The following is a 13,737-nucleotide window of genomic DNA, read 5'->3' as shown; positions in this document are numbered from 1 at the left end:
CAGATTCAAGGAAGAAACTTTTCGGTGAGCGTGGTAAAAGTGGAAAAAGTTGCCCAGTGACATGTTGGATGCCCTGTCCCTGGAAGCATTCAAGGTCAGGATGTCCTTGCTTATGGCAGGGGATTTGGAAGGGACCTTTCAAGGTCATCTAGTCCAAACCAACTCTTTAAAGATTGTATGAACTTCATAATATGATTTTTTTCCCTTGCTTCTTGTAACATTTATATGGAATGCTTTATAGAATCAGTGTTTTATTTCTTCACTTAAATTATCTTTGTGTCTTCCACATGAAAAATACCCTTTGCTCTTGTTGCGATTGTAGAGTGACATCAACAATGTTATACAACCTCACTGTGCAATTAATTGAACAAAAATTTGCAGCTAACAGAGATCAGGTTAAAAAGTTCAGACAAATTAGTAAAATTTAATCATACAATTTCACTGTATTACTCATCTAGCTACTTCAGAATCTTGGTCGAACAGTTTGAAGTACAGCTGCAGCAGTACAGGCAACAAATTGAAGAACTGGAAAATCATCTTGCTACTCAAGCAAATAATTCACACATAACTCCACAAGGTAAATGTTTCAGTTCTAATCTTTTGTACACAAAGAATTTAGCAACTTATAATGAAAAGTTAGTAATTAAACTTTCCCCTCTTTCTTTGTTGGGTTTTCTCATTTAATGTACTGAACAAATTAGTGTTCAGATGAATTCTGTAGTTGTTCAAGGTAAAGATTTGAAATTAAAAGTTCCATTCATAAGGGTTCTTGAGCAATTTAACATGGATCCATTTCCTGAGTTGTGATTTTTAAGCCTGGTTTGTTTTTACATCTGCATCTCCCTCCCTTCACCATCTAGCTGATGTTTGGCACCTTCTGTTTTGCGGTGGCCTTCTGGCCAGACAAATCTGGGTGTCTGATCTGTTAGCACCAGATCAAAATGAGAACTTTTCCTTAGTTTGGAGCCTGTTGGCATTGCCTTCAACTCTGACCAACTGAGAACATTTTGTTTTGTTTGCTGACACATCATTCAATCTTGAGAAAATCTCTCTGGTCAAAGAATGCTGACCTCTGGGCAGTAGTCTTCTGGTTGTTTACCATTCCTGTGGTCATAGACAGCTTTATCTTCTGGGCCATTTTAGATACAGGTCCTGCAATAAGTAATGATTTCAAGTGCTTGTCTTTTTGTGCTAAGTGCTACTTGAACATCTTGCCATCACAGAATGGTGCACAAATTTTATATGGACTTTATATGTCAAAAAGCAAGAGGACTGTCTAGATCTAGCTTCCATAGTAAAAGATCTGCTGAATCTTGAGGGTTCTCTATCTTTGTGTGACCTTCTTGTCTGTCAAGAATATGAGAAGGATGCCTTCACAGGTTTTCCTAAGGTTTTCAGCAGTTTCTACTATAATCAAAAGGTTCCTTGCTTGTGTAGGCGAGGGTCAATCTGTTGTGTCAGTTTGAGCATATTGTTAGCAGTATCTGGTGATCTAGTCAACACGATTGCATATGTAGCTGTTACCATACAGAAAAAACTTCATTTGCCATGCAGATTTCCATAACTCTGAATGTCCTGAAAATTTTGCAGTATCTAGTAGTCAGTATCAGCAAATTGCCTCCAGACTAATTTGAAACTTGTGACCAGTCTTCCTAGATACTGCTGCCTCCACAACCCTGTGGGCTGGCATGAATTGATTCTACAGCTTTCCTGTTTTTCAAGGGTGAAATTCCTCTATGGATAGGCAAACATTTTCAGTTCAAGAATCATTGCTAGATCTATGCATCTTCAAGAACTTGATAGCTACTATATGCATTTCAGTTTACATATATCTAAATATATTTGTGTTCAGGCTATGTGCATCATTCAGAGGAAACACAATAGCTGATCTTTTCACAATGAAAGAACAACTTCAGTACTTTTATGTCCTCCACTTTGGTACATTGTTTCAGTGCTTCTATGAGAACAGCATTTTTTTGTGAGCAGGTACCTCATTCTGCCAAAATCCTTGAGATTTTCCCTTTGGTGCTAAGGTTTTGCCTTAGTGTTCAGTCAATGCCCTGAAAATACTTTTATATCTCTGTGGGAAATAGGATATCCGAAATAAAAGGCAAGAAGCTCCCTGTTGATGTTTCTCTTGATTATGATATCCTTGTTGGTAGAGCCAGATTAAGAGATCCTGTGATGCTTATTAATTATGTCTTTAAAATGTAAATAAAGCTTTCATTCTACTACTTCTGACAAAATCAACTGAACACTTAAGTATGTTTTAAGTCAGAAAGAGTGGAAAATATATACAAAGGCAAGCAAATCTGATTTAATGTATCTAGGTAAAAGCCAGTGAGGTAAACAATGTTCCTATGTAATTAGGTTAAAATTAGTTTAAGAATGCTTTTTCTAAATAATAGAATCATAGGAAGCTTTTTACCATGTATATAAAAATAAATCTGAGAAAACAGTACTTTCAAAATAAAGTTGGAAGCCCTGTTGGAAAGTTATTAATGATAATTAATTTAAATTTATTAATTATCCAAATCCTTGGATAATTTGTGGCACCCCGTTTCTGGGTCAAATCTCGTATTTCATGAAATGGTTTTTGTGTTTTGTGTGCTGTATGGGTTTTAGGTGATCTTCTTACTTTGGTATAAACACTGAATCTTTTCTTCTGATAATGAGATTGTTACTTACCAATATTTTATGTGCATCTTACAGATTTGTCTATGGCTATGCAGAAAATCTATCAAACATTTGTAGCTTTAGCTGCGCAACTTCAGTCAATACATGAAAATGTAAAGGTATGTTTTGATGTGTTCCTGTGTATTTCCTGTATGACTGTAAAGGATCATCTTCAGGTGGTTTTGTTTTGGGTTTGTTTGTTTGGTGATTTTGTTTTTGGTTTTGTCTTTTTTTTTGTCCTTCTGTTAAATTGACTGCTTTTAAAAATTTTCAAACTGTCCCAGAGAAGTGCTTTGATTAAAAAACTAGCTTTTGTTCAACTGAAGTTGCATTTAAAGTATTTACTAATAGGGATGACAGCAACTGACCACAATCATTTGTGTTACAAAATGTTTTTCATTTAACTCCTTTCCTTCTAATTGTTGATTTTTAAAATGTCTGTTTTCAAGATCATGCTTGTATGTTTTGATTTTTGCCCAATGACCTCTTGATCTCAGGCAAGGATGATCTAAATCTGCTCTTGCTCAAATAGGTAACAGGAGAAAAAAAAGTGACTTTCCATATGTAAGATTTTTCAGCATATCAAAGAATGTTGTTTAAAGTTGTGTGCTGTTCATTTATTGTTTTTAAACCTGGCTTTCAGGGTAAGTAGTATTTGTAGAAAGAAAAATAAAAGTATCAAAGCTTAGGTATCAAAGGTCCTAATTAGGCCTATTTTTTCCATCACAGACTATGGCTCATTCCATTTCCATTTTCCCATTTACTGTTCTGGATATGTTGACAAAATGTCACTGTACTCCAATCCTTTCAATTCATGATTTTTCTTGAAAACATCAGAATCCTTCTTGGCTACAAAAAACCAAACCAAAACAAACTAACTTGAAGAAGAGTACAAATGTTTGAAATTGTTTCTGCTAAGTGACTTCCTTAATAGAAATAGCTGTGTTGAAACTTCTGCTGGTTTCTCTCTCTGAGCTTCTTCTGCACAGCATTGCTAGTTCTCTAAACATCTGAAGTTTTTTACTTTTTCTGAATAAAGTTCAGAAATACTGAGGATCTGGTATGATCTTGATTCATTGCATTGCTTCTGTCAGCATAGATACTCACTGGTTTACAAATACCTGCCAGCAGGTATTTGTGCTGCTCTTAATTCATTCAGCCAGGTGTAGAATGCATCAGTTCATCCATATTTTCAGCAGAATTACCTGAAAGGTTTCCCAAATGTTTTCAGGGCTCGTGGCTTCTGAGATCTGAGTGTAGCCTGAATTTGTGCAGTGGTCTTTTTGATGATACATTTTTGTTGTTCTTATGTATGAACAGCTGGATTAGTGTGCAGATGTAAGCCATAGCTTCTTCAGTACTTCTCAGTGTGACTGAACAGGAAAGACTTTAGTTTAGAGTAGAATTCTATTGCCTGAAATTAAGGGAGTGGTTTGAAGATTTTTCTTCTGGGAAATTTTTTTTGAGATTTAATCTAGTGGGTGAATATGGATGCTGGTATTTTGGAAGGCATTTTATAAATAGAGCTTCAAAAAACAGAAAGATGCGTACTGCTTAAGTGAATCTGTCATTATAACAATCTGTTTAAGTTTCTCGGCTACAAGATGCTAGAAGGGGAGAGCAGTTTTGAAACTGGTCTCTGCCTAACCTGATGGTTATGATATGGTTTGTGGAAGGCAGAGCTGTGATCATAGTTCATATCTTTGCCTGATGAAAAGTAAGTGTGCTTGGGCACAATTTGAGTAGGTAATGTTACTAAATCATTCAGCATAGCATAGCCTTAAAAACTGCTTTATGATTTCTAATGGAATTTGTCAACTCTTAGGGCAGTCAGTATGCTATTGTATTAAATTCCATCAGATTTTTACAATTGTCTTTTCTCTCCAAAGACAGCACTTCTGATGTGATAATGAGGGCATTCTTTGTGTGGTTCCTGCTGTTGCTGGTTGATCTGGAATTACAGGGGTTCAAATCCTGAGTGAGAATTTCTGGACTGCAAACTCCTCTTACGCCTTCTATAAACTGGAAACTGTTGTCCTTTAATAAATCTATTTCATTTAAAGATTTCCTGTTATAAAATGGAAATAATTATCAGTTATCTAGTTAAAGCTTTTTATTCCATTTTTGTTATGCAAGATACCTGTAGTTTCCTCATGTATGACAGACAGAAATTGCTCATGATGAGCAAGCCAAGCTGGGCTATTGCCAAAGGTGGTGGAGTTTTGAGGGAGGGAAAGTGCAGAGGCAAGGGAAGGTGTGACATCATGACACAAGAGATTTGGGCTTCCTGTTACCCTAAGGCAGAATGATCTGTTGCATTTGCTCTGTGTTACATTGCTAATGAAATGCATCAGAAACAAGAGTGAATTCAAAAATTTAGCTTTTTGGTAAGAAGAAATGCAAGAGTGAAAGGAAGGAAAGAAGGTGAAGGTGATAGTGAGCAAAAGCTATCCCTATCCCTAAAAGACTCTATGGTGGAAAGGTAGCACTGAAGAAAAGTGTGTTATTTTATAAGCTAGTAATGTGGCTTTATTTTTCCTCTTGGATCAGCTAAGTACAGTGATTCAAATTGAATTGTGGTGATTTGCTCCAACATCGAAAGACTCAGGCTGACATACTGAATGGTATCAGTTATCCTCAATGGCTTTGCAGAATTTAAGTATGCAGCGTGTTCTGGCTGTGGCTGTCACAAACCAGTTCTTTCTATCTCATAACCTGACAAGGTTTTTTGGGTTTTGGAGGGAGCTTCTCATTTGTTTTGGTGGTGGTGTTTGTTGGTTTGGTTTTTTGTGGGTTTTTCTTTGTTATTTTAGGAAATTATTTATAACTCAGTGTCTCTTTCCTTATTAAGTTAAGGGTTTATGTCTGATACATGGAACTAAAATGGCTTCCTCCCATCCCCTTCAGATGCTCAAAGACCAATACCTTGGCTACAGGAAAAGCTTTCTGGGAGATGCCATGGATGTGTTTGAGGCAAGACGAACAGAAGCAAAGAAGTGGCAAAGCGCGCCACGTGTTACCACTGGACCGACCCCTTTCAGCAACATACCAAATGCAGCAGCCGTTGCAATGGCTGCAACACTTACTCAGCAGCAACAGCCTGCTACAGGTCTGAGTGCATTCAAGTTATAGATTATTAGTGTTATGACAATAGTAAATTCGTGTAACATTTTCTATGAGGTCTTCCTTTGTGTTAGACTGAAAATCTAAACGTTGTGATGAGCGAAGTTACTGATACATAGCCAATAGAAAAATGCAGGGTAGACTTAGCAATAATTATACAACAGATACTTATCTTGTGGATTTACTTGTATTAGTGATACTTACTGTATTGTTCTAACTTACCCCTTGGAATGTGAGTCTTCACTCTTAAGTAACATCTCTGAATACATGTAGTATAGCCTCTTCCCAGAAATTGTATCATTACAGTAAATTATTTTAAATTGGAGAGGAGAGAATATCTAAATGCATACTATCTTTTCTTTATGTAAAATTAATAATGCTTTTTTATATAGCACTTTGGAACTGTAAAATGAAAAATGCTGTAGAACAAGAAGGATAGTGAAGCAAATCTCTGTAGAATAGGAAGTCAAATGTCTGGCTTATTTTGTAGCCAACTCTTTTGTTAGTATGACATTGGAGCATTTTGCTGGCCATTCTACTATTGTGAATAATTAGTAGAGAAAGTAGAGTGGGTCACTGGTTCTGCCTGTGCATGAGTAAGAGGAAGACCAAAACAAAGGAAATGCATTACCCACTGCAAATAAAGAGTGGATACTTGTGGCAAAGGAAATAATTTAAGGCACCTTAATTGAGGTTGTTATACTAACCAACCCTCTCTGAGGAATTTCAGAATACAGACAACTGAATTTGTATGTCATCGGGGAACAGAAATAAGGTCAATTCCATTTAATTTTACTTGAACAGGGATATATATCTGTGTCAGCAAATTATGAAGAGTATTGGTAGCTTCATTCTACCTTTAATTTCCTAAAATATTATTCACATAGGTGTACTGAAAGCGATAGTGCTTTCTCTGGTCTTGTAACAGCAGTGATATTTTGAATGATGCTAATTAGAGACGTATGCAGCAACCATGTTAAATTCAACACATTACTTGATTGTCCTTGCCTTTTCATAAGAGAAATACAATATGCTTCCAGCCCTCACCCTTCTAAACAGCAGGGAGATGGGTTTAAATTATAGGTATGCCAAATTACTTTGAACAGAACAGAACCCAAAATCTTTGTGAAATACTACTTTTCAGAATTTCAGTCATAGACCACAGTCTTTCTGTTGTTGCTATGTTAATTCATTGAAATTTTTTTGAGGTGGCATCTTCAAAAGAGTTTGGTTTTAAACAGAAAACATGAGTTAATGTAATATTATGCTTTAGAGGTTTTAATACAGATAGTAGTATTGTTGCACACTGTTTGTGCAGCCTAATATTGCCAAAGTAATTTACTCTTCATCTTTTTCCTTATCTTACATTTGTTTTTTTAAAGGATTAGTTGTTTATGAAAGTCATACACTTGGGATGTCACATTTAAAATCATTCCTGCACTTTTATGAAATGAAGTGAGGGATTTGAAGTTCCTGAACTTCCTAGTCCAGATTCAAGGGAACTGCTAATAACTTCAGTGAACTTATGCCACTTCGGCATGACTTTGTGAATATTCTCTTAGTAATAGGAATGAAGAGAGGAGGGGGAAAAAAAAAATCAAATGGCAGAATTGGCCTGTACCAACATAACTGAGGTAATGTGACTCTGTACCTTGAGATACTTTGTAACATTTTGTAGTGAAAGGAGCAAATGGGAGTGTGTGAAGTTTGGTTTGTGGTTTGTCTCTTTTTTTCATAGTTGTTTTGAGAGAGTATTTCAGAACCCAAAATTGTGCCAACTACAAGCGTGATGCAGATAGAACAAAGCCATTAACTTATATCAAACATGTCAGCAGAAGTAGACAACAATATTTTTACTACTTACTCAGTTGGAATACTTTTACCCTCTGTGCAACTCACTGGAGGACCTGAAGAAATAGAAATAGATTGATGTTCTGAGTGGCACTTTAAGAATACTTGAAACTCTTTAGGGTTAGATGAAAGAAAAAGGTACTCGGAGTTCTCTCTAGATCAAAAGTTGAATTAGTCAGGCCTAAACTATTTCAAAGATACCTTGAAGCCCTAAAAGTTTGTTAAATGGGAACATTTCATAGCTTTCCTAAGTGACTGATTTCAGAGCTTGACTTTTTCCTAGTTTCAGATTAAGGCCACTTTTTGTTTTGGAGAAAGAGAAGAATCTGTTCTTTCAGTTTTGCAGGAATCTTTAAGGACTGCCTCATCTTCATTTCCTTTTTATTGCTTGAGTTTTTAGATGGCCATTTGCTGTAGTAATGCAAATGCTGCATGTTTTAGTTTTGTATTATGTTGTCGTGAATTGGATATACTATCTGCTAGAAGTTAAAATCATACATATTTCTTTGCAAGATCTGGATCTTGAAGGGTGGGATAGATGAGGGATGGGAAAAGGTTCTGAGAAAAAAGGCTATGAAAAGAGGTGTATATAAAGGGAGGGGTAGGGGATGTCTGTGTATACCTGATCTGCTATTGCTGTTTTTGAAAATGAGAATTAAACAAGAAAATTAATCTGGCCTTTATAATGTTCTTGATGAAAAATGTAATATATAATACTCTAGTATTGAGGGATCAGAATGCTTAGTCTCTTTTAAAAAATATTTTATGTTTACAATGTTAAGTATTTGGTAAGATTAACTTAAGAGTTAGTTACTGTTCTTTCTCTGAAAAAAGATAAATAATAATTTATTTTACATTTCTTTTCAGAAGTCAAAAGTTTAGTAGCTACATCTAAGCTGTGGGATCAGGGAATGTTTTCCCAGTTCCTGGGTGTAGATGTGCACCCTGTGTTCTTTCTGTATGCCCAGACCTTTCTGGTTTCTATTGAAATAAATAAAGCCAGTGAGTCCTGGCCATATGAAAGAAAGGGAGCAAAAATGCACTCCACTGCTCACCTGAGATGGATAATCACAACATCAGGACTGTGGTGTGCACATCAAAGCACAATTTTTGTGCAGTTTTTTAAGCTAGAATTACTGAAATTATGCTTAAGTTTTGGCTGTACACAACCTTTCTCCCTAGTTTGGCACTTTCATTCTGAGCACAGCTTTTTTGGTAGCAGTGAGGCTGGTCATGCTTTTTTGCAGTAGCAGATAAAATTTTAAACACTGCCTCATCTGCACCCTCCCTGAGCAATCTTGAACAACATGGAAGTTACAATGATGGTGGCTAATCTACCTATTTATGTTGATGGGATCACTATATCAGATTTCAAAGGAAATTAAAGCCTAGTGCACCAAGACCTGTAAATGCATGAGGCTGCAACTGATGTTTTTTGGATAAGACTAAACTGTCTTAAAGAAAATGCTTTTCTTTAGGCTCACCTTTTGTCATATAGAAATAACCCCCTAAGAAACTCACTCTCTCCTTTACTGGTGAAGTACAAAATTAGTCGAAGCATTATGCAGCTGTTAGCACACTTTATGTTTTGACTTAACTCACTGTGAGACTGAAGTTCTAATTGGAAAGGATACTCAAATTTTATAGCACTTAAACTTCTTATTATGTCATTTGATATTGACTTTGGTTAAAACTAACCAGTGTATGACTTCATCATAATCAGATCTAAATTGTAATGCTAAATTTACTCACTGTTTAGACCAGCTGTAATTTAAAAAATTGCAGAACATCAGTAGGAAATCTGTCTGACCTGTCTGGCTCTCTGTAATGGGTCCTATTCATTAAACTGAAGTGCTCTACAGGGCAAATACATCAAGTTCCAAAATGTTAAAACACTTTGTTATAAAGAATTTGTCTTGTTCCTGTAATAGCCAGAAGTGCCATTTTTTTCTTGCTAATACTCTCGGCTTCAAGGAGTCTTACTAGTCTTTTGCTATTGAAAATTATGTTTACTTACAAGAACTATAAGCAGTGATGATACCTTCAGAACATTATGGTACAAAGTCAACAAATATCATACATATGCTGTTGCTCAATAAAAAGTTTGTTAGCCTAAGGCATAAGCCTGTTTTATATGATCTGAGGTGTTTAAGTATAATGTTTTATACTGGCTTTAAAAACGCATGTTGCATTTGGTAAAAAGCTTGGCCTGGAGGACTGTAGTGTTTTGTTTATAAGGTCTTCCACTAACAGTGCCTCCTACTGAGATAGAAACCTGTGTACTTGAGAAGGAACTGGATATGTGTTTTTGGGTTCTTTCAGTTAATTAGCTCACTGACTTGTGTAGGGGGTTTTGGTTTTTTGTCATTTTTCTTATTTTTTAAGAGCTGCTAGGTAGATGTATCAGTATTTAAACTGGATGTAAACAAGTTTAGTTTGAAATCTGTGGAAATTTGTAATTGCAACATCTGATATACTTTTTTTAAAATGGAAGAAATAGCTTGGGTTTTCCCACTATTCCCTGCTAAGCAGAATCTGAAGGCTAACAACTTTAGTTGGCCTTAAAATTTAGTTTTAACACTAGTTGGTGTATACAGATGTTATTCAGCTTGGATCACGTAAGAATTTTGTGTTCCTAGCAAAAGTTGTTACTTTTCAACATACAGTGCCTTTCACTTGATTCAAAATGATTTTCCATTTAAATCTTGAAATACTGAAATTATTTTTAAGAGCTTGAAATATTCACATTTTAAAACTAGATATAAATATTTGTAATGGGAAATTTTGAATGAAAGTAGCCCAGATGTCATAATGATTTAGGAAAAAGGTCAAAATCATCTGAGCTTTATAGTAATATTTGAATAAATCATCACTTTCACAGATACAGGATGTCAAGTATGTTCAAAGATGGAGAAGGCCATCTTGAGCAGAGGTGCGGATGTCTGTGGATTAAGAGTTTGGCACTGTATTTTATCTTTAATGGTTAAACTTTTTAAATAGTGCACTGAAAACTGTTTGAAAAAGACAGGAATAGAAGATTGTACTGTGAAAACTGTCAAAATATATTATTTATCAGAATTAATTATTTTAAAATGTGTTAGTGATGGGCTAGCAAGTTGATTCTTTATTCCCCAAGGTTAAGGTAAAATCAAAAAAGGAACTGAGACTGTAAATTTCATCTCGGCAGACTGAAATTGTTTTTTGACAGTCCTGCATCTTAATGTGGATATGCAGGGAAAGTACTGTCAACTTTTTTAAATTATGGAACAAACTCTGAAATTTTGAATGTATCTAATTCATTAAGGTACACTGAACTGTGCCTTTTGTAAATGGTTATTTGAACAGGTGGTTTGACTAGTTTACCTTATTGAATGGTGTTATGTAGCAGAGCTTAACAGAACTCAGTTATCACTTGTGTGGAAAAAAAATGAATTGTCATGTTACTGTGTAATTGACTTGCTTAAAAATGAACAATAAATTTAATAAAATTAAGTCATTGTCTTGTTTTTTATCTTAGTGTTCTGTTTAAATTTGGATGGAATACTTGAGTAGTTCTGAAGACTCCTATTGATTAAATTAATTTTAGGTAATACAGTTTTAGTTATGTTAGTGTCAGTTCTTATGTTTCTAATTTGAAAGCTCTCCCTTACTCTGATTCCATTAATACAGGTGGCAAAATGTTGTTACCTATGAGTTCTCTCAAGGTTTTGATTAACATTTTAAAGCTTACGGTGAGACTGGGTAACTTTTAAAAGTACTAAATTATGTTTTTATGTTATTAGTTTTGGTTAGTTTCACCTTACTGCAATCAGTATTTTCTTAGATTTTTGGTAAGTGAATGTAGAGGCAGACAGTTAAGTGAGAAATTTTGATGAGGTAAAATCTGGGTTCTTAATGGGGTTTGTTGAAAGCAATGATGTTCACATTATCAAATACTTGAATAAGTAAATAAAGGACCTCTTTACTGTCAAAGAGTAAGGCAAGTTTGTTCTCATTTTTTTTGTACCAGGGCCACAGCCATCTCTGGGAGTTAGTTTTGGAACGCCATTCGGCTCAGGTATTGGCACTGGCTTGCAATCAAGTGGCTTAGGTTCTTCAAGCCTTGGAGGTACACTTTAACTTTTCTAATCTTTCATTGAATTATTATACCGCACAGCTGAATCTCTTGCAAACCTTGCACTCCACTAAGAGGATGATCTTTTTCAGGAAAGACCTTACAGTTTGGCAGGTCTGTGCTTTCCAGGCTTCTTCCTGCCTAGCAGAAGGAGTTGCTCGGGCTAAGCCATTGTAGTGAAACCCCAAGATAAACAGGATTAGGTAATCACAGAGAGGTTGTGCTCTAAAAGCTAGGGAAGGACATCGAGTGTGTTAGAACTACAACTTGACTGAATATTACCTATATGAAAGTTAGGCACCTGAGACATTAGATCACATTGTAGATAATCCATGGAAGTTTTTCAGCATTTAACTGTGGGGACCTATTTCTGCTTGTATTAAGATGAGAAAAGTTACTGCCATTCTGTGATCCTGAAATCTATTTGCTTTAGCACTCACTCTGTGCCTCAGTGCTGAGGTGGAGAAATATCTCTCCCCCAGCTGAAAAAGCAACATGTGAAAGTGAGGGAAAAATACTTATTGAAATTTAACAGTGCTGGTGAGGACCGTATTCCAGGAGGACACATGACTGTGAAAAAGTAGGCAATATTAAAAAAAAAAATTCAAGTTAATGTAGACTTTTTATTTTACATGTAGTGTGTTCTTAGCACTAGAGCTACAGATAGAATTTAAGTGAGTACCAGAATCTAATGGGCATGTAAATTTCCTGTCTATATAGGTTGGGGTCCCTACAGGTACTAATGTTTTCTGGAGCTTTTATAAGATCTGCAAAGAAAATTGTTACATCTGCTGAGCACAAACATAACATGGTTTTTCTTGTTACATCCTCCCTTCTCTGCAGCCTCAGTCCCCATTCCTACATTTTACCTGTGAGCTGAACATATGAGTCAGTGTTGTAATGTATTGAAAATAATTAAGCGTCACTCAGTATTGGGAAGATGATGTGACCTGGACATTACATGAGCTTTACCTTTAATAATCATCTTAAAATATCTACCTTTCTATCTACCAGTGTCCCTTCTCATCAGATTTTAAGTGTTTTCAGATAAAAGAAAATCTGTATACCTAAACAAGGAAAAAGTGAAAATAATGTGCTAAAAGGAAATTACTTTCGAATTACCAGTTTTTCCTGCAATGTTTTAAATGCCTTAAAAAAAAATTCTTCCATTTCTGCTGAAAAGGTTGTAGACTAAAGATTGCTCACCAGTCTTACATATGTAAATAAATGAACATTCCAATTGCTTTTAGTTTTGTCCAAAATCCTGACTTGTATTCTCTTTTTTTTCCTAGCTCTCTGCCTAGGAAGGTATTTGTTTGCATCATTAATTTGCAAAATGTCTTAACAAATCCATAAGACTCTGATAGAAGCAAATGTAGAAGAATAAACACATACCTGCAAAATAGCCTGTAGGTGTGTTCTTGGAAACAAATTGGCTGAATGATTACTTAAGTTTGTTTGGGATTTTAATCTTAGGGATTTGGGTTTTTGAACAGGACAGTTTCTTGTGTATGCTCTGGAAGTTCTATTTTAATTGGGGAAATTTGCTCTCTTTCCTTGATTAATGTTCAGTTTACATTGACAGTGATAAACAGAGGCTTTTACATTTAAGTGTATAAATTATTAGCATAGATCCTATGCTTTGTTAAATATTTACAGACATTGCCTGATCATTGGTTATGAATTTCAACTTAGAAAAGACAAAAGAGTGTGTCATTTAAATGAACTCTCTTACATGGAAATGATTCTTGTCATTACCTACCCTTAATTTGATTTTAAAATCTTAGAAAACTTGAGAACACTGCTCCAGATAGTGTGTTCAGTCCTTACTGGTTTTAAAATCTCAAAAATATTTCTGTAAAGGAATGGTAAAGGCTCAGTTTGCAGTAAATAAAAGGATTTTTCCTCTCTTGAAACTTAAGATGGGAGCATGATTTCCTCAAACATAAATACAAAAACTATTTTCTTTTGAA

General features: G+C 35.2%; 1 protein-coding gene across 5 annotated transcripts in view; it reads left to right on the top strand.

Moving 5' to 3' along the window:
* Nucleotides 1-13,737, top strand: part of NUP58 (nucleoporin 58) — a 39,791-nt gene that overhangs the window by 14,355 nt on the left and 11,699 nt on the right. For all 5 annotated transcript variants that reach the window (XR_008509163.1, XM_054518555.1, XM_054518554.1 and 2 more), the window contains exons 11-14: nucleotides 459-577; nucleotides 2,713-2,795; nucleotides 5,584-5,785; nucleotides 11,660-11,758. Coding sequence is in view for 4 of the 5 variants with exons in the window: in XM_054518555.1 (XP_054374530.1) it covers nucleotides 459-577; nucleotides 2,713-2,795; nucleotides 5,584-5,785; nucleotides 11,660-11,758 (503 nt within the window). In the remaining variant the exon portion in view is untranslated. The remainder of the gene's footprint in view (nucleotides 1-458; nucleotides 578-2,712; nucleotides 2,796-5,583; nucleotides 5,786-11,659; nucleotides 11,759-13,737) is intronic.

The sequence above is a fragment of the Molothrus ater genome, chromosome 2, assembly GCF_012460135.2.
Source record: "Molothrus ater isolate BHLD 08-10-18 breed brown headed cowbird chromosome 2, BPBGC_Mater_1.1, whole genome shotgun sequence".
NCBI lineage: Eukaryota > Metazoa > Chordata > Aves > Passeriformes > Icteridae > Molothrus > Molothrus ater.
This window is presented reverse-complemented; position numbering and strand designations above follow the sequence as displayed.